This window comes from Clytia hemisphaerica, unplaced genomic scaffold (genome assembly GCF_902728285.1).
Source record: "Clytia hemisphaerica strain Z4C2 unplaced genomic scaffold, Clytia hemisphaerica genome assembly, whole genome shotgun sequence".
Classification (NCBI taxonomy): Eukaryota; Metazoa; Cnidaria; class Hydrozoa; order Leptothecata; family Clytiidae; genus Clytia; species Clytia hemisphaerica.
Window position 1 is genome coordinate 12,363 of NW_027103905.1, and position 26,625 is coordinate 38,987.

The following is a 26,625-nucleotide window of genomic DNA, read 5'->3' on the forward strand; positions in this document are numbered from 1 at the left end:
GGTGTTAAATCTACTTTTGTGGCGTTTTGGTCCTTTTTTGTTGTACACTAGCAATCGGAAAGTTTCGCTGGGAATAAGGAAGTTTAGCAATCCTACGGTATAGTAGTGTAAAAAACCTTTCTTTCGCTTGCTGCGAACACGAGATTTTCGTATCGTGCGTAACCCCTTTTACAATAGACCTTTTTTCAAAGAGGTCACCCTGTTGAATAATTATGTAGTCCAGCAGAAAAACAATGATAAAACCACGCATAATTATAACAATATGCATGATACAGTAATTATGCATGGCTCTATCATTGTTTTTATGGCTGGACTACATAATTATTCAACAGGACGTCCTCTTTGAAAAAAGGTCTATTGATGTCCTAGGTTGCACTCTCACTCAATAAACAATTTGAAATGTATTCTGAATACCAACGAATTACTAAAATCCAAACGAGAACAAAACAAATGAGAATAAGATAAAAAATGAGAAAAAGCAAAAAATGTAACCTGTTGCTGTTTACCAGACCGCCGGTCTTTCTAGTCGGGTACAGCAAGGTCTTACTACATTATCTAGCGATTCGTTGTTGTGCTATGACTATCCTTCCTAACAAATGACAACCTGTGAGAACGGCGATGCAGAATGTATTTTGGCTGAGCACGACTGAACAAAATCAAAAAACGCTGGATTACACGGCTTTAAAATTCGGAGTATTTACCCAGTTTCAATTTTATCGGAATCAGATTATCGTGGGGAGGGCCCATTGAGTTTCAAGCCCGAAGGGCTAGAGGTCAATCTCTTTGGTAGGATTTGAAGCCAACAAATCCTACCAAAGCTGCGCGGCCTTGAGCGACCCGCCTGGTTTTTACACAAATGACAGATTGAAACTAAAATTTACCGCTTAATTTCGAAAAATATATCACTCGAAAACAAAGGAATTGCTAGATTCAATCCGTCATCAAAAATACGGCGCATATTTTAAGGCTTCAATTTTTCTTGCCTGAGAAAGGTTAGAGATTGACCTCTAGCCCTTCGGGCTTGAAACTCAATGGGAGGGCCCCCGGGCAATGAAGTATAAGCCCGCCCGCCGAAGTACGATGGCCCCTAAAGCTCACCACGCACTTCTAGGGCAATCTCCATTAACCCGACCTCGACCTCGACCCTGACCCTTGAAAAAGGCCGACCCTCGACCCTTGGAAAAAAGCCGACCCTCGACCAAAATACAATAAATGGCAGTGTTTTTTTTTAATATAAAAGTTGAGCAGACAAGCAGGGGGGGGGTGGAATGGGATACACACGCTTTTTTATAAGAATAATATAACAATAGCGTTCAGTTTGAGGTCGTTGTTGTTATTTTCTGCCCGCGTAGTTTGATTATTCGCCCAATAGTGTCATTTGGGCCCGACGCGTGCGAAGCGGAGGGCGCAAATGGCACTAGATAGAGGGCTAATAATCAAATTGCAAGGGCAGAATTAATGACAACAACGAACGAAAACTTAACGCTATTACTATTATTATCCATATCGGACATTCAAACAACGTTTTTTTCTAGCGTCAACCAATTCTTTTTGCTTCAATGCAATGTCTTCAACAAATTTTTAGCACCTTGCGAGCGGGCCGCAAAGGACCAAAAAAGTGTTTTTTTCTGACGTTAGTTTAGTCTCTTCGCCTCAATGCAACGACTTCAATCCAATTCCGAGCGGGCCGCAAATGACATTATTGCCCTCTACCCGGGCCGTTAATGATATTTTAGCCCTCTGAATTTTGATGGTTTTTTGCTGAGTCACCAAAATTTGAAATGCAAATATCTCAAGATCTCGCCATGGTACCTCAACAAACTATACCTCTATTCGATAGTACTCTTCGAGACGCATCCGTTATTATTGCCCTCTACCCGGGCCGTTAATGATATTTTAGCCCTCTGAAGTCTGGTGCTTTAGTTTCCTCAGCGCGGGTATGACAATTTGAGTCACAAAACCTTTCAATACCGCCCGCCGATTGAACCTTTAATGGCTTGACCGCTATATGGATAATAATGAATCGTCAACCTCGTCGTGGAAGATAATATAATATCTCTGTCTCGTGCATCAACGTAAAACGTAAATATCAAGCCTGGGATATATGGATACGAGGCTGATCATACATGTTGGTCAATAATATGATGCCCCGGGGGGGGGGGGTCTTGTGAAGAATATTCTCATCCTCCTCATCCCCTCCCCCCACCGACGACTATTCTTGAAGTATTCTCTAAGTGTTCTAATGATCAGTTTTTGGAATATACATCCAAAAAAAATCTTATAAAAGTCGCTAAAGCATTTTTTTACCCAGGGTCGGCTTTTTATTGTATTTTGGTCGAAGGTCGGCTTTTTTCCAAGGGTCGAGGGTCGGCCTTTTTCTAGGGTCAGGGTCGAGGTCGAGGTCGGGTTAATGGAGATTGCCCACTTCTAGTTCTTATAAAATTTGTGAACTAGAACTGTCTAGGGTCATGGCCCAGAAGGCTCACAAGACACTGCGCACTTCCGAGTTTTTTTGTGACGACACTGCGCACTTCTAAAAATATTTTAGAAGCTCAAAAGTCCCCCTCGAAAGATAGCCGTTCTGGTCAGCAAAATAGATACCGAGTTGTAATAAACGAGTTGATGATAATAGCGAAATCATTTGTGGTTTGACGAGTTGTAAATCTGGCCAGTGATTTATATATAACAACATTTTTACACTTGAGCACTTAACTCGGAAATTTTAACCTGCAACTCTTGATATGAACAACTCAGAAATATTAACTCGTTTTACGTAACTCGATATTCATTTTAAAGACCAAAAAAAAATTAATTACGCGGGCCGCTCGCTTGGAAATTTCCCGCCGTGACAAAAAGTCAGAAGTGCGCAGCGTCACTTGAGCCTTCTGGGCCATTGACCCTAGACAGTTCTAGTTCACAAATTTTATAAGAACTGCAAGTGCGTGCAAACTAGAAGTGCGTGCTTTGAGCCTTCTGGGCCATCGTACCGAAGGCCTAGAATCGAATCTCCTTGGTAGGATTTGAAGCCAACAAATCCTACCAAAGTTGCACGGCCTTGAGCGGCACGCCTGGTTTTTACACAAATGACAGATTGAAACTATAAAATTTACCACTAAATTTCGAAAACAAAGGAATTTGCTAGATTCAATCTGTCGTCAAAGATACGGCATCAAATTTTGATGACTCAGCATATTTGAGCGATTTTGATGGTTTTTTGCTGAGTCACCAAAATTTGAAATGCAAATATCTCAAGATCTCGCCATGGTACCTCAACAAACTATACCTCTATTCGATAGTACTCTTCGAGACGCATCCGTTGAAAGTGGTTTTCAGTGCTGAAATTAATTTTTAAAGTGTTGACGTCAGCATTAAAAATGACGATTTTTCAGCCATGTTGGCTATTTTCTCAGGGTGTGGTTGACCAAATTTTACAAATGACCCCATTTTGGACATCTACTCCTCCAGCTCTATCAGATGGAACCATCAAAATTAGCTGTTTAAAAACTTTTAAAATTGACATTTTTAACGGGTCACTGCTTTTTGCTTAGAAAACCCCCTTTCACTCTTTGGTCCATAACTTTTTTTCCCCATGACAAAAAAATTGACTCTACCCCTCATTTGAAAACTGATAAAATTATCTTTCCAACGGTATATAGAAACCTTTTATAATAATTTTTTCTAGGTTGACCCTAAATTCTACTGGACTACTACTCTACCTGCATTTGAACAGCACGAAGACGTCCATTCAACACTATGTAAACTGAATCCGGACCTGCATTTTGACTGCAAGAAAATCAATACTTAAACACAGGATGTGTCACTAGAATGTATACCCCTGGAAGATGACAGAATTTGCAAATGAACCCTCGGGAAAATTCGTTTCATACTTTATAAAAGTGAGGATAAACGTACTAAAATCAGTCTTTACCCTATGGAAACTTTAGAATAACCTTTTACCCACTGGAAAAATGAAAAATACTCCTATTAAATTCTTTTCTGATTTCTCCCTGGAAATGCTCGTCTATACCCCCTGTATGGATAAAAAATGGAATGGCCCATTAATTAATATTTTCGATTCTCACTCGGTGCTATGATTCACTTGGCAAGTGAATGTACGTTCGCCCGGGTCAACCCATGCCTTGTGAGGGGAACTGGGTACCATCACTCTGATAAAAAAGTATGGGGGAGTATGTCAGGCATTACATGTGGTGTGGTAACGATACTCATATGTTCAACACCTGCGAAGATGTATGTCCTCCCGTGTAGTTCGAGTATCGTCGTCTATACACCAATAACTCTGTCGTGTCGCGAGTGCAGGGTTAGCAGTGTTTGGTAAGCGTGGTAATTTCCCTATCCTATGGTAGGTATCTATCCAGCAATAGAGGGCCCATTCCGAATAATTCGGAGGGTTCACTTCACTTCTCTTCTCTTCTCTATTTGTGGCCAAATTATGGATTGACACCTTACAAATAAACTTTTTAACTATTGATGACGCCACCAAATTGGGCTGTGCTTGGCCTTAGTTTTCAGTTTAAGACACTGCTTGAAATTAAGAGTTCTATTGGGCTTTTCCATAAAAAAACTGTATACCCCCTGTTGCGAGTAGGTCTATTTCCGTTCCAAGGGAGTAAGGTTTGATATGTTTTGAAATTCCATAGCTTGATACAAAAATCTGTCAAAAATAACTGGAACTCCATGGGGGCAGATTTTTAAATCCTACTAAAATTCAGAATTCCAGAGGGGTTTAAACCTGAAATTACCTTGAATTCCAGGGAGTTACAGCATTTCCAGCCACAGAGGGATGAACCTCCACAACAGGGGGTATACGGTTTTTTTCTGGAAAACCCCATTTAAAATTACGATTTTGCGTTTGTGTTTTCACCTTTTTGTTTCTTTTTTTTTCACTTTTTAAGATCAACACCCTTATCTCGAGTAGGTTTAAAGCCATTTAACTATAAGTGTACACTAATTTATTAGTCCGGGAGCCAAATCCTATATCTCCTTAAATAAGCACTTTTGCTTAACCCAAGATTCTATAGGATAAACTATACATTTTTGGAATCCTCAACTATCCTAGTTTTGGAAATGGTTGGTCCCCAAAGCTAACTCCTGGTCAATTTTTCATACTGGGCCCGAGTTTAGGGGGTACTTTTTACCCTTTGTAAGGATTTGTTAAGGAAAATGCCATTCCAGGGATGATATAATTTGCTGTATCTAGTCAATCAGTTGACCAATTGCTTTGAAACTTTGCAAAAAGTTTCAAGGTAGGCTGATAATTGTTTTTGGCAGAAAGTTTTTGTGAAAAATTATTTTTATAGGTTTGCCTGGGGAAAAAAAGGGAAAATTTGGGTATTTTAACTAAATTTTGACCCTTTTTAAGTCTGGGACCTACCCAAACAACTTTTAATGAGACACAAACTAGGTGTTATGATAGACTTTGATGCAATACATCAGAAAAATTTCAAACAGACAGTATTTAGTATTATTTCAGGGCTACAGGGGGTAAAATTGCTCATTTTTATGGGTTTTTACCTTATTTGAGCAATTTTCACCACTAATCTTGGTTAAAACGTTATCAAAAATAGTTTTAACTTGATTTTTGTGTAATATATCCTGAAAGATTCCGATGCTGACTTAAAACTAACAAAACCAGGGTGCAAATGGACAAACCAGGGGGTAAAAATGCCCATTTTAGGCGATTTTTATCGTTTTTGGACCTATTTCACCCATAAAGCGGTTTTATGGTGTACCAATTTTATTTCTGACCACTAAAACAAGGATAATTTTGTAGTAGGAGAAATGGGAAATTTATTTGTGGTTTTCATTGTCTGTAATCAGGGTCACTGTGGGCAAATCAGGGGGTAAATACACCACTTCTCGGTAGTTGTTGCCTGAATTTGGATGTTTTTATTGTATGTTAGCCTCAAATTTATGAAATTTTGAGATTGAAACCAGTTATATACCCTTCAGTCATTTCTTAGTACTTTTGTTGACAACCTACACAAAATAATGACGGATTTAACTTAAGTTATGGCCAAATTATAACTTTTTTTGACGTAATTTTGTCAGTTTTTGCTTTAAAATTCCACTATATTGCTATTCAGAGCTTCCAAAAATGGTCCCTGTACTGGTTTTTAAGTAGAAAAGTTATTTGGAGCCTAATAAGTTGTAAAATATTGTTAACTTGGGTAGAAATAAAAGTGCTGTGTCATTGTTAAGGCCTGCTTTGATGAAAGATTTTCTAATCGTTTTGTGAAAACAAAACTAACGGTCCTCTGCATGCTCATAATGTACTACATACTCATAATTTGACTGATCATTTTTGCCGTTTTACTGACCTTTTATTAGTAGCTAGTCTCAAGATAATAATTCTACAAGTAGCTGGGACCATTTTGGGAAGCTCTGAATAGCAATATAGTGGAATCTCAAAGCAAAAACAGACAAAATTACGTCAAATAAATGTTATCATTTGGGCATAACTTAAGTTTTAAATCCGTCATTATTTTGTGTAGTTGTCAACAAAAGTACTAAGAAATGACTGAAGGGTATATAACTGGTTTCAATCTCAAAATTTCATAAATTTGAGGCTACCATACAATAAGAACATCCAAATTCAGGCAACAACTACCAAGAAGTGGTGTATTTACCCCCTGATTTGCCCACAGTGACCCTGATTACAAACAATGAAAACCACAAATAACTTTCCCATTGCTCCTACTACAAAATTATCCTTGTTTAAGTGGTCAGAAATAAAATTGGTACACCATAAATCCGCTTTATGGGTGAAATAGGTCCAAAAACGATAAAAATCACCTAAAATGGGCATTTTTACCCCTGGTTTGTCCATTTACACCCTGGTTTTGTTAGTTTTAAGTCAGCATTGGAATCTTTCAGGATATATTACACGAAAATCAAGTTAAAACTATTTTTGATGACGTTTTAACCAAGATTAGTGGTGAAAATTGCTCAAATCAGGTAAAAACCCATAAAAATGTGCAATTTTACCCCCTGCAGCCCTGAAATAATACTAAATACTGTCTGTTTGAAATTTTTCTGATGTATTGCATCAAGGTCTATCATAACACCTAGTTTGTGTCTCATTAAAAGTTGTTTGGGTAGGTCCCAGACTTAGAAAAGGGTCAAAATTTAGTTAAAATACCCAAGTTTTCCCTTTTTTTCCCCAGACAAACCTATAAAAATAATTTTTCACAAAAATTTTTTGCCGAAAACAATCATAAGCCTACCTTGAAACTTTTTGCAAAGTTTCAAAGCAATTGGTCAACTGATTGACTAGATACAGCAAATTATATCATCCCTGGAATGGCATTTTCCTTAACAAATCCTTACAAAGGGTAAAAAGTACCCCCTAAACTCAGACCCAGTATGAAAAATTGACCAGGAGTTAGCTTTGGGGACCGACTATTTCCAAAACTAGGATAGTTGAGGATTCCAAAAATGTATAGTTTATCCTGTAGAATCTTGGGTTAAGCAAAATGCCATTTTTTGGGTTTGGCTCCCGGACTATATTCCCTGTCATTTCTAGACGATGCCTTATTTCTTAGTTATCCAAAAATTTTAAAGAAGATAAAAAAATCAAAACAAAAAACTTACTCGTTAAAACGGTAAGCACATATTTATAGTTGGCGGAGCTAGAGTAGGGGTTGCGTGCATTCATAGTGTACTGAACGGTGGCAAGTTCAATATACATTATAGATGGTTTTGATAATCGTCATCAGTGCAGGAAGTCTATATCTATTCTGGCTTCTTCAAATGGTTGTTATTGAAAAGGTTACCGTATTACTTCGAATAAACGCCCCTTGAATAAGCGAAAAAATTAGGACTATAAGAGCTTAATCAGTAATCTGAAAATTGATAAAACATTAAATCTCAACCAATGTCATACAGACTAATTTCAATCAAATCATCAAATCAATTAATAAAGGCTTCCTTAAAGATAGAACTGTTGTAAAATATCAGGCAAAAATTTTGTAATTCTTCAGTCAAAGGTACGGCATTGTGTGGGGCAAAAATTTATTACATTCCTATAAAAGCTACTTATTTTTAATAATTTTGTTTATGTCTTAAATTAGTTGTTTGGATACTGATCCTAAGTATAGTACTTCTACATTGGTTGCTAATTTTTTTTGTTTCAAAAATTTCTGGACTCTCCGGATATGTCCTTTCCATTTTTATTGGTTCTCTTCCTATATGATATTGGTGGATTCATTTTTCAACAACTCCAAGATGCCAATGTGTTTGAATTTCCCTTTATCCAAAATGTGATAACATGTTCTTCTAACAGGATTTGATTGGCTGTGTTTTCAACCGTTATTAGGATATGGGAAATTCAAACTGTCAGCCCATATACCATGCTATATATTTCGCCATCAGTATATAGAACAAGAGCCGCAAAGATGCGGATAAATATTTCCTTTACAAATGTTAAAATAATAATTGATGTCCACAAAAGATTTCAAAGTGCTTTAAATCTCAGATAACATCAAGCAACACAAGTCCCTAAGAATTTTAAAATTCCATTTATGTTATTGCCAGTGTTTACAAGATTATTCATAAGATGACTGTAAGTTCAAAGCTACGGATCAGGGAATATATCAAAGCTGAACCCGACTGAGAACAACAATGCAGTAATCAAATTAGCTGGAACTTTAATTCTCGTTAGGTGGACTTTAAATGGATTTTAGTATTATACTAGCGGTCACCCGGCGTCGCACCGCCAAGTAGAGTGTTGTTGAACACATCAAAAGACCTGATTATATAATTATTATTTTATGCGCTGACTTCCAGAAATATTATATAGCCAAAAAGGGCAAATATTTAAAATGAAAGAATGACAAAAAGGAGAATATTACACAGTAAGAAAACCAAAAAGAATTTTATATATTTTCAAAATGAGATGAAATATTTTGCATTATACTTTCATATATAAAATATTGTAAAAAATGTAAAAATTTAAAGTAACTTTTGGAGTTTTTTGAAATAATGTACGTGCTAAAAAGTAAAAATCTTTCAAAACAGAGAAACAATTTCATATTTTCTGACAGAATGCAAAAAAAATAAAAAAAATCTCAATTTTATATCTGTATATACTGGGAAACATTTCATAATCTGAAAGAATGTTGATAGGAAAAAATTCCCCTAACAGAAGCCATTTTTATGATTTCCAAAAGCATGCTGCAAGTGCAAGAGCAAAAAATGTCACATATATACTGATATACTTGGAAACAATCAAAATTTCCAAAAAAATGTCAGAAAATAAAATAAATTGTCAGGCCAGGAAATCACTTGAGTTTTCTTCATTTTTTAAATGCATGTGGAAGAAAATGTCAAGTTCACGACAAAAGTTTTCCACGTTTTGAATTGACGGTAAGAAAATCTCCAAATTCACAACAAAAGTTTCCACGTTTTAAATGTACATACCGTCAACTGCTTTAAGTTGGGACGATTGGTCGAAAAATGGGACTGTTTGATATCTGGTCTGTATTTTCACTAACTTGTTAAATCTCTTTGACAACAAATCTGTTTTGATAACTCCACCAAGTTTATCAATCATACTTCCTTTCATAACATGTCACGATAACTTTCACTGATAGCGCCGGCTGGAGAATTAGAGATCGCCCGCCGAACGCTCCATCGTTTTGCCATTTTTTTAATACGCCCTTCATTAACTCAAATCAAATGACTTTGGAGGTTCGGTGAAATGGTGGCCAAATTGCCGTCCCATGTTTTGTCAGATAGTCCCAAGCTGGAGCAGTTGACGGTAAGAAAATCTCCAAATTCACGACAAAAGTTTCCACGTTTAAAACACACGTTGCAAAAGATCTCTAAATTCACAACTAAAGTTTTCCACGTTTTAAAATGCACACGGGGAAGAAAATCTCCAAGTTCAAGAAAAATTTTAATTGTACATGTGGAGGTGATTTCAAATTATTTACATCCATATTCAATGCAATAAACCTTTTAAGAAGTATAACATAACATTCTTTATATTGGGGCCGTGGTGTTCCGGATCCGGTTATCAGTTTTAAAATTTGAAATTTATAACCGCAACGAGTTTTCACTAACTGTCACTACACATATAACCAGCAGTTTAATTTCATTGTTTTATAGATAAAAAAACCAAGGGAAATTCAAACATCAACCAGTCAATTTTGCTCCATGTTTAAATTTTTAGCTAAAATCAGTTCATCAACCATTCCCATTGGCATTGCATTGTTGCATGTTGGCATTGATTGCATTCGTTGGGTGCAAACTTTTTTCATATTGCAAGTATGTAATTTTTCAGGTATAACATGGTCAGATTTATTCACAGTCACTTGCCTTCGTACGCTTTATGTAAATATACAAACAAAATTGAAGTTAGTTTGTTGTGAAAGTTGATAAAATGTCCTGTTTTTCCGAAAGACCAAGACCAAGAGATTGTATCATCTCTCGCTCATTCCAAACCAACAGAATGTAAATGAAACATCAAATCCAGAAAGGAATATTAAGAAAAGTTCACTGTCGACCATTCCTTGTGACAATCGTACACAAATCATGATCCAGTTCAACTCATCAAAGCATAAAAACCTAAGCAAAGAAAAGTAGCGAAAGAGCAAAAGTTGTTGTCTATTTTCTGCCATCTTTGTTTTGACAGTTAGAAACGATCAACAATACGCTTCTGAAACGGCCGACGTTGCCCGATCGACAAGGAGAATAGAGCGCCGTACGGATATTTACCACAGACGTTTCTGGAAGAAATGACGTCTTCCGCATCAAAAAAAGAACATCCTACTGTTTTGACCGCCGGAGCTTGATCTAAAAAAGAGACTCATGTACAAACTCACGAAATTGACCAAAACCGAGCGTTAGACTTGAAGAAGGAGAAGAAGGAGGAGAAGGAGAAAATTTACCGTTTTAACAAATATTTCCTATATAGATAGGAAATATTTAATAAGAAATCAATGTTTAGAAAAAGGGGTTACGCGCGCTCCAGAACGCTTAAGTACGTTCCTCCACTCTGTTTGCGTTGCAAATAATAGTGAGGTTAAGTATACCAAGATAATCACGACGACGGACGAAAAATGTAATAGGCTAGTGGAAATACGAAATTTGATTGGTTGAAACTCACTAGCCTGTTATGTTAAATTTTCGTTCGTCGTCGTGATTTTACCGATTTACTTAACCTCACTAATATTGAGGTAATCCAGGATAATCACGACGATCGGCGAAAAATTTAAGGCTAGTGAAAATACGCTATTTTATTGGTTGAAACTCACTAGCATGTTACATTTTTCGGCCGTTTTCGTGATGATGCCGATTTGCTAGTGAACCTCACAAATATTTAAGAGTGTAGAGAGTCTTGAGAAACACTAGTGAAAGGTGAAAACAACAGCTTTTTAATTGGATATTCATTTTCTGGGAAATCTGTTAGACAAATCTAGAGTGCCTTTTCTGGGTACATATGTCGGGGGAAAGTGACGAAAATTATAAGAATTAAGGCGACGACATTTTTCCTAGTTGAAAAAACTTTTATTTACCTGTTTTTTTATCTCCAGCCGAAAATTTTACAACATCCCTAAAATATCTGAAAAACGCATTGGCCAAAGGGAATGTAAAAAGAAATTCCAAAATACCAAAATTCTAAAAATTTAAAAAAATCCCGAAAATTGAGTATATTGCACCAGCCCAGGGAGCGGGGGTACCTTTTTTCACCTTCACGAGTCCCAGGTAAATGCCGCAAAAACACATTTCAGTCCCATTCAGGTCGCTTTTATTCAAAAGAGAGTCCCACGAACGAAGAGTCAATTTTTCGAACCTCTCGCTGCGTATTATCAGCTTTTTATGCTTTACTGATAGCGCCCTTTTACTTCCGCCTTGTAAGTTTCGAATGTTTTTATTCGAAAATCTAATTCGAACGTTATAGATTCGAACGAAAATATTCGATTTTAGTGTTTGCATCTTTTGACAAAATAAAGAAGCATTTTTCGATCCCAGAAGCTTTGTTTCGCAGTGAGGGGTGTTGCAGATTTTTCAGAGATGTATTTGAAAGTTTCTAGACTGATAATTGAAAATGCAGATGGTGTACAGTATTATTTCGATAGAGAAGAAACCACCCATCATTGGATTAATCAGATTGAAAGCACTGAGTCTTTTTCTATGTTTTTGTTTCGATATCCATGGAAAAGAAAAGCAGAGGAAAGGAGTTCCATGATTGAAACGTATGCGTTGGTTGTAATAATGGTTAAAAAAGACAACATTTTTGAAACAGTAAAACAATGTGAATAATTTCTTGATTATCGTCAAGCCGTAATGATTGTTGAGATTCTTAAAAAGTCAATCACGTACCTTTGTCGCAAACGAGAGAATCGGGAGAGAACTTTTATAAATATCGCTCGTCATATGGTTTTTAAATACAAGACATTACATTCAGTTACATTTCCCTTATTATGATATCAGAAATCTCGCATATTGGCAAACATTCAAGAATCTCAATTTTTTGTATGCAGTGATGAAAAACTGTTTGGCTTCACACGGACAATACCAAAAGCTGAAAATATTTGGATCATGTCAAGTAGTAGTTTTATAAATTTATTAGTTCATCAGATTTGATTTTAGTGTATTTTATGGAAGAACTCCAAATTAAAAGTTCAACTGAAAATATTTTTGTTGCGTTTTCCCCCTTTCCCTTTCCCTTTGACACTCCCTACTCCGAAAGTCATCTTTTCGACTGTTTTAGATTTGATTTTTCTCAGACAGGCCTGTCTGTTGTTGTTGAGTAATACTGTATGAAGATTTTAACTTGCATATGAAACTCTTTACCTTGAAACTTTGTCTTCACAATTAAACCACAGTAATGTCTATGGTTAAAACCAAGAACCAACAAACAAACTGTATCTTACTCTTAGTAGGTTCTTAGTAGCAGGAGGGCTAATTGGCTAATTTTAATTCTAAAAAGCCAAAAATAAGCTAAAATCAGGCTTTATAGAGCAAAATAAGGAGCCTTCCTTCCCTCTGTCAGCCGAAAATATTTTTACAAATCAATAATTACAAATCAATAAACGATGGGGTTTCGTTTTGGAGCAATCTCATTATTTAAAATATAAAGCACTGAGGATCCTTCACTTGCGATCGGAGTGATCTGAGGATTTAAAAATTGATACGAAAATTGATGTCATGTAGTCATACACGAACCTTGAATTTTGAAAATGGTTGAGTGATATACAGGAACTTAGTCGACCGCGCGCACATTATACCAAAGGAGACGCGCTGCGCGCGTAATCATAGCATGGATCTCCAGGCTATTTCAGTGTCCAATAACAATCAAAGGAAAAGTCGTGTAATATGAATTATAATGAGTGCAGCAGAGCAAAATATAGATTTAAGCATTTCCATATCAAGAAAAGTCTCTGCATAACGTCTTCTAAAAATCATATCCCGAAAGAGTTTTGAAACCTTATAACCAAACTGCAATCTACAAGAAAATGAGTTTTATATTGATAAAATATCGAAAAAAGGAAAAGTTTAAAATTACCATCATTTTTATTGGTAAATCAATGTTTAGAAAAAGGGGTTACGCGCGCTCCAGAACGCTTAAGTACGTTCCTCCACTCTGTTTGCGTTGCAAATAATATTGAGGTAATCCAGGATAATCACGACGATCGGCGAAAAATTTAAGGCTAGTGAAAATACGTTATTTTATTGGTTGAAACTCACTAGCCTGTTACATTTTTCGGCCGTTTTCGTGATGATGCCGATTTGCTAGTTAACCTCGCAAATATTTAGAGTGTAGAGTCTTGAGAAGCACTAGTGAAAGGTGAAAACAACAGCTTTTTAATTGGATATTCTTTTTCCGGCAAATCTGTTAGACAAAATTAGAGTGCCTTTTCTGGGTAAATATGTCGGGGGCGGGAAAGTGACGAAAATTATAAGAATTAAGGCGACAACATTTTTCCTAGTTGAAAAAACTTTTATTTACCTGTTTTTTTATCCCCAGCCGAAAATTTTACAACAGCCTCGGGATCTATAAAGTCCAAAATATCTGAAAAGGACATTGGTCAAAGGGAATGTAAAAAGAAATTCCAAACTACCAAAATTCTAAAAATTTAAAAAAATCCCGAAAATCGAGTATATTGCACCGGCCCAGGGAGCGGGGGTACCTTTTTTCACCTTCACGAGTCCCAGGTAAATGCCGCAAAAACACATTTCAGTCCCATTCAGGTCGCTTCTTTTCAAAAGAGAGTCCCACGAACGAAGAGCCAATTTTTCGAACCTCTCGCTGAGAGAGCGGAGCAGCCCTTTTACCAACCTCGTTCCCTGCGTATTATCAGCTTTTTATGCTTCACTGATAGCGCCCTTTTACTTCCGCCTTGTAGTTTCGAATGTTTTTATTCGAAAATCTAATTCGAACGTTATAGATTCGAACGAAAATATTCGATTTTAGTGTTTGCATCTTTTGACAAAATAGAGAAGCATTTTATCGATCCCAGAAGCTTTGTTTCGCAGTGAGGGGTGTTGCAGATTTTTCAGAGATGTATTTGAAAGTTTCTAGATTGATAATTGAAAATGCAGATGGTGTACAGTATTATTTCAATAGAGAAGAAACCACCCTTCATCATTGGATTAATCAGATTGAAAGCACTGAGTCTTTTTCTATGTTTTTGTTTCGATATGCATGGAAAAGAAAAGCAGAGGAAAGGAGTTCCATGATTGAAACGTATGCGTTGGTTGTAATTAATAATGGTTAAAAAAGACAACATTTTTGAAACAGTAAAACATTGTGAATAATTTCTTGATTATCGTCAAGCCGTAGACTAATGATTGTTGATTGTTGAGATTCTTAAAAAGTCAAGGACGTACCTTTGTCGCAAACGAGAGAATTGGGAGAGAACTTTTATAAATATCGCTCGTCATATGGTTTTTAAATACAAGACATTACATTCAGTTACATTTCCCTTATTATGTTATCAGAAATCTCGCATATTGGCAAACATTCAAGAATCTCAAATTTTTTGTATGCAGTGATGAAAAACTGTTTGGCTTCACACGGACAATACCAAAAGCTGAAAATATTTGGATCATGTCAAGTAGTTTTATAAATTTCTTAGTTCATCAGATTTGATTTTAGTGTATTTTATGGAAGAAATCCAAATTAAAAGTTCATCTGAAAATATTTTTGTTGCGTTTTCCCCCTTTCCCTTTGTCTTTGACACTTCCTACTCCGAAAGTCATCTTTTCGACTGTTTTTGATTTGATTTTTCTCAGACAGGCCTGTCTGTTGTTGTTGAGTACTGTATGAAGATTTAACTTGAATATGAAACTCTTTACCTTGAAATTTTGACTTCACAATTTATAAACCACAGTAATGTCTATGGTTAAAACCAAGAACCAACAAGCAAACTGTATCTTTCTCTTATTAGGTTCTTAGTAGGGGAAGGGCTAATTGTTGGAGGGGTTGGAAATTTTAATTCTAAAAACCCAAAAATAAGCTAAAATCAGTCTTTATAGAGCAAATTAAGGAGCCTTCCTTCCCTCTGTCAGCTGAAAATACCTGATAAGGTCCGGGGGTTGGAAGATTTTCGTTTTGGAGCAATCTCATGATTTAAAATATAAAGCACTGAGGATCCTTCACTTGCGATCGGAGTGATCTGAGGATTTAAAGATTGATACGAAAATTGATGTCATGTAGTCATACACGAAGTCTGAATTTTGAAAGTGGTTGAGTGATATATAGGAACTTAGTCGACCGCGCGCACATTATACCAAAGGAGACGCGCTGCGCGCGTAAAAATCTACTGAAATTCAGGCCCGGCGGAAGCAGGGTGACTGGGGAGACTTCAGCCTCCCCACTTTTGAGCAAATGAGATTTTTTTCTCAAATTCTATCGAATTTTATCTCATTTTGAGCCCTCGGCCTCTCCACTCTAACGGTTGTTCCGCCGGGCCTGAAATTGATATATTCTTGATCTGTAAACTATGAGGGGTCACTTTGCTATGTTTTAATCATTTTTTGAATTTGGCAATTTTCTGTCCAAGCCCGATTTGGGTAAGGCCTAAATCCGATAAATCTTAGGGTAGGGATCAATTTCTAACATTGGACTTTACTAATAAATTTCAGGTTATTTTATTTTTCGTTGTAAATCCCAATACAATGAGTGATAAAATGAAATGACATTAGACCACAAAATAGTTGGCAGCTTGAGCTGATCAATAAAAATACGAAACATATTTAGATATTACCATTTTTAAAGAGCAATGGTATCTTTTAACAAAAAAGAATAGGAACTGGCTGATATCATTTGCTTTTCACTGCAGCGCAAGTTAGATAGACGGGTAGACACGATACACGAGAATATAAAAAAAACATCAACATGAAAATCCACCTGAAATGTAGTCTTTTAATCATCTTCTTTATCAACATTAATGTTTTGTTAGGGTGAGTATTTTTTTTTCATGGAAAGCTCAAGCTACTAAAGCGAATTCAAACCAGAAATAAAATTTGCTGCTTTGTCGGGTCTTAGCGACGTTATGTGTCTGCTACCTAACAGTTTTCTAAATAGAAGATTAAGGGTTCACATATATAGCTTTGGATTAAGGCTTTTAGATATGTAAGAAAATAACAATGGGTTTGCCAAAAACATTGTGATAAGATATGAAGCACGTTGAAAAATCATTATATCAATTTATATGAAGGCAAAGTATTACGACAACAACGACTGCGGCTCCTACTACGACAACTACAGTGGTTCCCACTACGACCACTACAACGGCCGCTCCTACTACGACCACGACAACGGCCGCTCCTACTACAACCACGACAACGACCGCTCCTACTACGACCACGACAACAGCAGCTCCTACTACGACAACAACAACGGCCGCTCCTACTACGACCACGACAACAGCTGCTCCTACAACGACCACGACAACGGCCGCTCCTACGACGACCACGACAACAGCTGCTCCAACTACGACAACAACAACGGCCGCTCCTACTACGACCACGACAACGGCAGCTCCTACTACTACCACGACAACATCCGCTCCTACAACGACCACGACAACAGCTGCTCCTACTACGACCACGACAACGACCGCTCCTACTACGACCACGACAACGGGAGCTCCTACTACGACCACGACAACAGCCGCTCCTACAACGACCACGACAACGACCGCTCCTACTACGACCACGACAACGACCGCTCCTACTACGACCACGACAACGACCGCTCCTACTACGACCACGACAACAGCAGCTCCTACTACGACCACGACAACAGCTGCTCCAACTACGACCACGACAACGACTGCTCCTACTACGACCACGACAACAGCAGCTCCTACTACAAACACGACAACAGCCACTCCTACAACGACCACGACAACAGCTGCTCCTACTATGACCACGACAACAGCAGCTCCTACTACGACCACAACAACGGCCGCTCCTACAACGACCACGACAACGACCGCTCCTACAACGACCACGACAACAGCAGCTCCTACTACGACCACGACAACAGCTGCTCCAACTACGACAACAACAACGGCAGCTCCTACTACGACCACGACAACAGCCGCTCCTACAACGACCACGACAACAGCCGCTCCTACAACGACCACGACAACGACCGCTCCTACTACGACAACAACAACGGCCGCTCCCACTACGACCACGACAACGACTTCTCCTACTACGACCACGACAACGACCGCTCCTACTACAACCACAACAACGACAGCCCCTACAACGACCACGACAACGACCGCTCCTACTACAACCACTACAACGACAGCCCCTACTACGACCACTACAACTGCCGCTCCTACGACAACTGTGACGGGTCCAACAGTCAAACCAACAAAAAAACCATCGCATAAAGGAATCCTAATCGCCTGTATTATTGGTGCAATTGTGCTTGTGCTTATTTTAATCATTGCAGTGATCATTTACTGCTTAAAAAGGTAATATTTCCATCTCTTCTCAAAAGAAGAACTCATCTTTGGTTTTTAGACGTCCAGAATTTCGGTGTTTTATAATAGAAAAGAATCAATAACTTTTACAGTGGAACCTCTAATTCATGATATTCATGACGTACTCTTTTATACGGAAGCACCCGAGATAACCCGGAACTAGTGGCAAAATTTGCCACTAATCTTTTGTTATTTTGCCACTAGTTCCGGGTTATCTCGGGTGCTTCCGTATAAAAGATTACGTCATGAATATCATGAATTAGAGGACACCATCGGGGAAAAGGGTTAGTGTCCGCTAATTAGAAGTGTCCGCCTTTTAGAAACTTTTTTATAAGGATTTGACTAGGAAACGGCCGGGGAAAATTAAATTGTCCGCTAATCAGAGGTGTCCCACACTGGGCCCAGAGGACAAAAGTTTGGAAATAGGGAATGGAAGAACAACAAGATAGTATTTCTTACATTTTTTGTATTATTAAGGGCTCTGACCATAGTCCAAAAATTGATTTTGGTATTTGAACATAAAAGTTATATTTCAGGTTCCTTAACACTTTTAACAAAGAATTGCCTTTATAAATTGCATTTTAATCGAATCCCTTAAGAGTAATTAAGAATTTAATTGCAAAAATGACGTTATGAACTTTAAAAAGATGTTAATAATATGTTGCATCACCATCTTTTACAAAAAGTGCTTAGCTTTGATGGGTAATTAAATTTTTTGTTTCAAAATTTCTTTACACTGTTCGCAAAGAATTGAACTATTTTAAATTTTGCGGAAAATTTTTTTAAAAAGATGTGTCAAAAGTTATGACTGTTTTTTTAAGCAAAATCCAGATGAAAAATTGATGAAAAACCACTATTTTGAAGATTTTGAGACAAAGAAGCATTTACAAAAATTTTCCGCAAAAATTTTTATTGTTCGGTAAAAGATACACCATCTAATGCGAAAAATTTTTAAAAATGTTTTTTCTTCGCCGAAACTTAAGCTCTTCAAAGTAGAAATACTCTTCCTCGCAAAAGTCTTCATTTTCTTCTTCATCAATTTTTTTTCAATGCAATTTTTGAATTTTCAGATTCAGGAATAGTTTGTCTAACAGAAAATGTATAACATGCCATAGTTTCGTTGGTTACATCAGTCAGAAAACACATTTTAAACACGGCAATTATGAAAAATTCACTATGGTCAGAGCCCTTAAGGCATTAGTAGAGCTCTAGGGTCACATTACATGAGTTAGAAAATAGTAAACTTCAAATTTTAACTTTCTTTTGAGATTTTTCATGAAAATTGACATTTGTAGCTTGGAAAATACACGCAAAATTTGAACTTTTAAACCGCTAAGTGTCACATCGAAACTCCAGCATTTTTGGAAAGGTTAGTGTCTGTAGTTTTCAAAACATATATGGTTTGATATGTGACACTTAGCGGTTTTTGAGATATTTGGACATTTGTGGTTACCTTAAGCATTTTCGTGATGAGAATTTTGACTGAAAATTTGAATTTTTTCTCGTTCTTGGATATTTATACTTACTTTTAAGCAATTTCCCTTTAGAATATAATGTCTCTAAAGGTTATCACACAAAAGAACTGATTTACAAGCTGAATTTAGATCAGAATCTTCAAAAATATGCATTTTTCACTTTTTTTGATTTTTCATCAAAATGTGATTTTCAGTCAACTTTGGAGCCACATAACTTGAGTTACAGATCAGATACAGACTTGAAACTTTGGCATCTTATCAGAAATTTATTCAAGATTCCATAAATCATATTATTAAAGCAAAATTTTAACTTTCGTTTTTTCCCTATTTCCACCTCTGGGCCCACTGTGTGTCCTCCTTTTAGAGTGTCCGTTAATTAGAGGTTTAACTGTAGTAACTTTTTCTGATGTGATGTTTTTTTCTTTTATTCCGTAGGGATGAGCATCGGAGAGCAAGCCCACCATCGTTACCTTGACATGAGCATGAACTGAATGTATAAAACACAGAGTGTCAAAAGGTGAAGGAAACTCAGAGAGAATCTCATCATTTGATGTCCAAACTTATATATTCTATCTAAAATTGTTTTTCATGTCTAAATATACTTATTTTATCTAAAATAGCTATCTTTTTTACGCAAAAACCAATGTATGATGATGTTGAAGATGTTTGGGTTAAAAAATATAATGATAAACATTCCTCGGTTTCCAATTCTTTCTACTTTGTGGTCAATGCAGTGATTTTGTGATAAAGCCTTTTATCTTTTCACTTGTTGAACTCGTTTGTTTCGTATATCAGGATAACGTATGATGTAGATAAAGGACCAATTTGAAGTTTGACTCATCAATATCTAACTTTACCTTTCCCTTGTCCATGGAACGTTGGTTTAAAAAACTCACCATAGAACACAAGAAATTTCCCAATCTTAATTCTGGCTCACCCAGTTGATTTATTGAAAATCCACCATAACTTGATTGGAAACGAAGAACACGACATTTTTTATCACTAACATTGATACGTGTCCGGAAAAGTTACACAATACACAAAACTTCAGTTCGGCCACTTGTATGGCTGGTATTTTACCGGTCTGTTTTTTACAAATCTGTGAATTCCTAAACGTATAACCATGGAATTATTATAGACACTGGAAAAACAACGAGCTGATTTTTCCCAATTTCTCATGTACAAGCCTTGTCTGCAGTAATGACATCATTGTTCACCCTCCTTCCACCGAAAAATAAGAATTTGATTACTTAAGTAATTAATTACTTATAAACCTGCTACCAGATGCGGATTTCGCTATCGACAAGATTTGTCTGCAGTAATGACATCATTGTTCACCCTCCTTCCACCGAAAAATAAGAATTTGATTACTTAAGTAATTAATTACTTATAAACCTGCTACCAAATGCGGATTTCGCTATCGACAAGATTTTATTTAAAAATACACTGCAAAAGATCGTTTGTTCATCAAAATAAGCTTATATAAGGATAGGTTGCAGTATTTAAAACTTTGTATTTATGAGGGACCTGTATGGTGTTGCTATTTGTTTTTCTGAGCAAAGAGTGAATCATTGAGAATCTCTGAGGACATTGGTAGACATACAGAATACAATCGTTTTGTATAAATAGGAAATTTTCTTTTTGGAATTACTATAGATACTGTAACCATAACTTTATTTACAAAGGTTTATCCATTTATTACAAAACAAAAACAACTAGAACCTTTAATCAGTTACCTCAGCCCCGACGTTTCATTGCGATATGTTAAATCGTGTGCACAAAATGTCACGCACTTAGTTATTGGTAAAAATTTGTTTAAATCCACTTTTCTCCGTGTAAGAGTCTCTCATACTTCTGTTTTTCATTTCATTAGTTCATACTAAATTAATGTTTGACAAAATACTAATGACTACTATTGGCTAATGTCTTATAAAAAAGTAACGAAAGATCTTCAAAATTCAATATCAGTGGAACTAGGTCTTAAAAAATGTCTTCAACATCAATCGTTATTCCCTGTGAGGGCGTTGTCGTGCAAATAAAAAAATTCTCTTAGAAAACGCAATATTCTTTACGAAGTGGATTCTCGGTCTCTAACTCCTTCTTGGACTACTCCATTCAAAAATGAAGGAATTTGTGTCAATTCCAATCTCAGAAAAAAATACCGCGTTTCTAGACTAATGATAATAGTTTAAAAAAACATCACACTTTCAAAATATGATTTTTCTCCTTGACTAAGGATCAATTTGGTTGTGAATTGAACACGTCGCATATCTTTGACATCTTTACAGGCTCAAATACGCCTCTCTTCACACACCAGCCACCCATCAATCAGACACTGTAGTGGGAATGTCTTCCTATTCCCAGGGGACGTGAAACTTCGTGACACGTGGTTGGCTGGCCAAAATGTTGCGCTGAAGCTGAAAACAAAAGACATGACATTCAAATAAAATAAACAATGTGTTTTTCTTCCCATGGAAACCCCATCTTTCAATTAATTAGACGGTTTTGAAACGAATATAAAGGATATAGGTGTGTTAACATTTTGAACAGATCGATGCACAGATGACAATCAATAATAAATACACTGTGTGATAGCTTAGAAGAATGGGATGGAAATCATGATCTCATAGTAGACTGACCTGTTCAAGGATGACTTGTTGTTGAGGTGGATTTTCTCGCATCTCAGGGTCAGCATAATCAGTGTTGACGTAGTAGCCAATGCGGATAAACTCTTTCCCTTTGAAGGAGCACGTCAACAGAATTACCGTCACTCCAACAATGTCCGTTTGTGGGATCAAATCGGGTTTCGGTGGTTCTGCCTGTAAAATAGAAATTCATTATACGTCTGTACATTTTTCATTCCGTCCGTTAATAGTTCCAGCTAATGTAACAAACTCAGTTTTTTTCGCTAACGTTGTTCTCGGTGAAAAAAAAAAGAATCAAGTCGAACACCAAAGAAGTCTACTGCGCTAGCTTAAACCATACATAGGGGATTCAAATCCTTTTTATTCCTTTTTACCAATCATCAGAAAAAAACAGCGCAAATAATTGCTTAGTAAACATTGGATAGGAATTCAAAATTTCATTATGAGGGAAAAGCTTCGTACTAAATGACTTACTTGAAAAACGAACATATGTCTTCCAGGTTGCAGGTCGCCAACGAGAACAGTCTCCAATACTTGATCATACTCGTTGTTTTCTGCCGAACCAACATAAATCAGCTTCCATTCCAAGTCTGGATTTTTAAAGAAAATTATGTTTTAAAGAACAGCAAGTTTTCGTATATATAACCTGAGCATATTAATATATCATTGAGTGTCGAGGAAGATTATGCCTTCAAGTATAATGCTGCATAATGTAAGATGTTGTCTCAGTTTTAATTTGGGTTAAATCCTTGCAATCATGAAAGAAGAAAGCTCAATTGTTCAAGTCTCAAACTAAGTTTAATGAGTACAACAAACGAAAAAACGAAACTTACCATCACTGATTTCAAGACATTCGAAGGTGATCTGGAATTGAAATGGATCAAAAAACTTGCAGGGATTGTTCAGCACAACCACATTTGTGACTCGAACTCGACTGGCCGACATAATTTGCTTTAAATAATTCAATCTAGAATTAATAAACCATTAAAGTTTTAAAGAAGGGGTATTAATCAATAACCTGCTGGCACATATTTATATTGAAAGGGAATGAAAGAATATTGTCTCTAGGTATCCTTACTAAGTGTGTCAGTTTCAACCAGGACAAGTTTGAGATTTGCCAGCCTTAGCGTCATCAAATGCAATACCTTAGGTTATTTGATTTGTTGATTTGTTTGGAAAAACAAAATGCAAACCATGACAGAGTCTGCTAAATTATGTGGGGGTGTGTGGGTGTTTGAGTGAGTCAGTGAAAGGGGGGGGGGCAGAAGTCCTGGAATTTGAAAAACTACTACTAGGTTTGAGCCTAATCGAATTTTTACAGGATTTAAAGAATTGCTCAAATAAATAATGGTTGTTTGTGTCAATCTTTTTATATCCATGCCCTTTCACACATATCAAACCGTTCTTCATGAAGAGAAGAACCACAGAGAGCTCTTCCTCAATAGAGTATATGGAATAAACCTGTTGGGATCTGTTATGACAGATTTAGTTTTGCGATGCAGGTCAATTCTTTTGTTTTATACAGTCTCAAATACCTTCAAAAGAGGGGTTTAGCCCCAAGCGAAAGAATTTGATGACCCCGACATCATTTTAGTCCCTCATGGTCCTGAACATAAATCAGTTATCGGCAGCCCTCTGTTAGCCCTCAGGCCAGGGGAGGGGGTTCCAGGAGGGGCTTCCAGCCATTTTCCAGCCATGTTTCAAACTGGAAAATATGCACAAGACTCACCAGAGAATGTAATTAATCTATCAAACAAACTATTCTTTCTTTCCTTTTATTGATGGCATTGTCTGACTGCTGATGAGAACTTGAGTGTTAAAAAACTAACAAGCCACATGCTGAATGGACTACCTGATTTTGAGAGTCAGATAAAAAAAACTAGAAAAAAAAGACAATAATGTCCAGCACAGAAGCAAAATAGCATAATGAGTAGAATTGCTTATCTTCGAGTTTTGAATGTGCTTTGTTTGGTCTATGGTTTACACTTCACTCGGCTGCAAACATCCCTTCTGTTATGTTTTGATATAGGGGATGAGTATCGTGTATAAAATTCCCGTCCGAAGACTACCCCTGTTATTTGAGTTAGGAACTTAATTAGCTTGGTTAATAAGTTTTTTATAATAGATTTTTAAATTTCATCAAATTTGAATTACCATGGGTTATACAAACGTTTGGTTTCAAAACCTCTTAAAAGAAAATTGCTGAAACAGGTTACCCCCGACGGGAAGTTATTACGCGATTAGCCTCCCCTCATATCAAAACACATCAGAGGTGATGTGTGCAGACTAACACTTTGACAACAAAATTCGAAAAAAAGAATGAATATTTTCACATGAACTATTTGACCTATACTCTTTGCGAAGAAAAACTACTTGCTGTGATTTTTCAGAATCTCATGATATGATTTCAGAAGATTGTGCTTTTGACTTGAAGCAAGCTCGGAGAAAAGTCACGTAAATTTTTTTACGGCGAATAAGAATTTTCTGGGAAAAATTGTTTGGGTCCTTTTTTAGAACATATTACCCTCTAATTTTCTGGAAAAAATCAGAAAAAATATAATGAACCAATTTTGCAATCCAAAAAACCCAACCTCGTCCCCGTGTATCCCAGGCTTTATTTACGTTACTGATTGACGCCAGAGAATATTTTTGGGTGGTTTTTGGACCAAATTTGCCCCCAATTTTTTTTTTAAATCGGACTCCGCCACATTTTGGGCATTGTCATTTTGCATCTTTGTGCCAAAAATCAGAAAAAACTAATGAGTCAATCTCAAGAAAAGCTGGTAAAAGACGAATAAACGAACGAACAAACAAAGTTTAACCTACCACTGACCTTTATTATATCCCTGGACCAAGTTATTCAATCTGGGCCAAGCAAAATATTATGATCAGAGTTTTCTTTTAATTGGTACCCGCGGAGAGAGTGCTAGTTTTTATTTCGCTTGTACACTAGTGATGTAGCGCTGTTTGTCGGTAGGCAATGTTTCAAACACTACAATGACTTCTTTGCGGATACCAACTTTCAAAAAACTTTGATCAAAGATGGCAGATATAGCTTGGTTCAGGGATATATATAAAGGTCAGTGATACCTACCCAATAAATCTCAAAATTTACTGTGGTTGATTAGGGTTACCTTCAGAAGTAAGGAGTTACCTTACTACTTTAGATCCCATAAATTTCTGATCCTTGATTTAGGGGCAACAGTGTTTTTCTCAGTGTGACAAGACTCTGAGGTTTTCCCTCATTAAGGTGAAGTCCTGGCACAACTTGCATATCTTACCTACTTAATGGTATATATTTTTGCTTGAATATTTCGTAAATTGAAAAATATGCTTTGATTTCTATTTCTATCCATTTATTTGCATAAGCCTAAAAAAGCTAACATCGCAAATAAGCGATGATTTGAGCGTATTTTAATCTCCTCATATTTTTTGAAATTTTTTTGAGTACTAAAACTCACAAGTCATTGAATCATAAATGTCAAAAAAGAAAGAAATACATTAAAAAGAGGAATTTTGCCTGAAAAACAAGGTAGAACATATAGAACATACCGGGTGATGCCACAAATAAGTTACCCTCTTTGATTTGATATTCTGTGATATTGTAGGTAGTAGAAAATAGATTTTCCAAAAATTACTTCGGAATCATTCAGAGGAAAGCCTAACTTAAAATTTGGTGTAAAAGAAAATTGAAGAATTGAAAAATTGGACATCCATTGGAATCGAACTCGGAGCCCCATGCATATGAGACAGACGATCTAACCGCCCGCTTGAGCTAACCACGCTTTGGAAATAGTGAGGGAAAGCGTGAACTGATAAGAAAGAAAAAGGAAAGAAAGAAACAAGAAGAAAATTAATTCCCGCTTTGATGTTATTATCGAAACAAAAGGATCAGTCATGCCGAAATTCCTTTCCACACGTCAGTAATCTAGTTTCTATAAATTTGAAAACTAGATTGTAAGGTATAAAAAAGAAAAGTTGGTTTTCTAAACAGGGACGTTTGTACACGCTTTTTTTTTTATAAGAATGGTGTAAATCCATTTCATCATGGATATTCTTAACTTTTATGGGAAAATCATCCTAAAATATTCTTACAACATTCTTAGGTTATGATCCTAATTGACATTTTATAATTTAAAATGGTCTAAAAATGGCATTCTTAGCTTGACTAGCAAAATTCTATGATGGTGATATTCTTAGCATATTCTTAATTTTTTGGCCATTTTCATCATGGACATTCTTATAAAGTGTATTCTTATAAAAAAAAAAGCGTGTATTACTTTTTAATTTTACTTCATTAGTTCAAAAGTTATGTTCAAAAACCTAAAATATCAATTTTAAAAAATGACAGAAGAAGGAGAAAAACGAGAGTATTTAAATTGATTGTACTAAATAGAGGCACAAAACGATTTTATGCATATCAGGAAATGTATTTCCATTATGTAAAAAGCACTTAATCACAAGATTATGCATCCCGGCAAATACATTCCATCGTCCGTGAATCGAGATGAGTTGCAACAGTTCAAACGAAGC

General features: G+C 36.4%; 2 protein-coding genes across 2 annotated transcripts; one reads left to right on the plus strand and one right to left on the minus strand.

The window, feature by feature from the left end:
• The first annotated feature begins 16,263 nt into the window (after window positions 1-16,263).
• LOC136809015 (salivary glue protein Sgs-3-like) lies at window positions 16,264-19,938 on the plus strand. The gene is made up of 3 exons (XM_067065592.1): window positions 16,264-16,431; window positions 16,689-17,896; window positions 19,883-19,938. The coding sequence occupies exons 1-3, from the start codon at window positions 16,367-16,369 to the stop codon at window positions 19,936-19,938; spliced, it is 1,329 nt and encodes a 442-aa protein (XP_066921693.1). The 5' UTR covers window positions 16,264-16,366.
• Window positions 19,939-21,062: 1,124 nt separating this feature from the next.
• LOC136808971 (histone chaperone asf1b-like) lies at window positions 21,063-23,069 on the minus strand. The gene is made up of 4 exons (XM_067065543.1): window positions 22,926-23,069; window positions 22,567-22,682; window positions 22,087-22,266; window positions 21,063-21,864 (listed from the first exon to the last, which is right to left on the minus strand). The coding sequence occupies exons 1-4, from the start codon at window positions 23,035-23,037 to the stop codon at window positions 21,802-21,804; spliced, it is 471 nt and encodes a 156-aa protein (XP_066921644.1). The 5' UTR covers window positions 23,038-23,069; the 3' UTR covers window positions 21,063-21,801.
• Between the last annotated feature and the right edge of the window lie 3,556 nt (window positions 23,070-26,625).

What these genes read in the sequence shown, in the direction of transcription:
- LOC136809015 (XM_067065592.1), top strand. Translation starts at nt 16,367, where the DNA reads ATGAAAATCCACCTGAAATGTAGTCTTTTAATCATCTTCTTTATCAAC. An exon ending in AACATTAATGTTTTGTTAGG is followed by an intron (nt 16,432 to 16,688) that starts GTGAGTATTTTT and finishes ATTTATATGAAG; the next exon opens with GCAAAGTATTACGACAACAA. An exon ending in TAAAGGAATCCTAATCGCCT is followed by an intron (nt 17,897 to 19,882) that starts GTATTATTGGTG and finishes TTTATTCCGTAG; the next exon opens with GGATGAGCATCGGAGAGCAA.
- LOC136808971 (XM_067065543.1), bottom strand. Translation starts at nt 23,037, where the DNA reads ATGTCGGCCAGTCGAGTTCGAGTCACAAATGTGGTTGTGCTGAACAAT. An exon ending in ATGTCTTGAAATCAGTGATG is followed by an intron (nt 22,683 to 22,925) that starts GTAAGTTTCGTT and finishes TTAAAAATCCAG; the next exon opens with ACTTGGAATGGAAGCTGATT. An exon ending in GACATATGTTCGTTTTTCAA is followed by an intron (nt 22,267 to 22,566) that starts GTAAGTCATTTA and finishes TCTATTTTACAG; the next exon opens with GCAGAACCACCGAAACCCGA.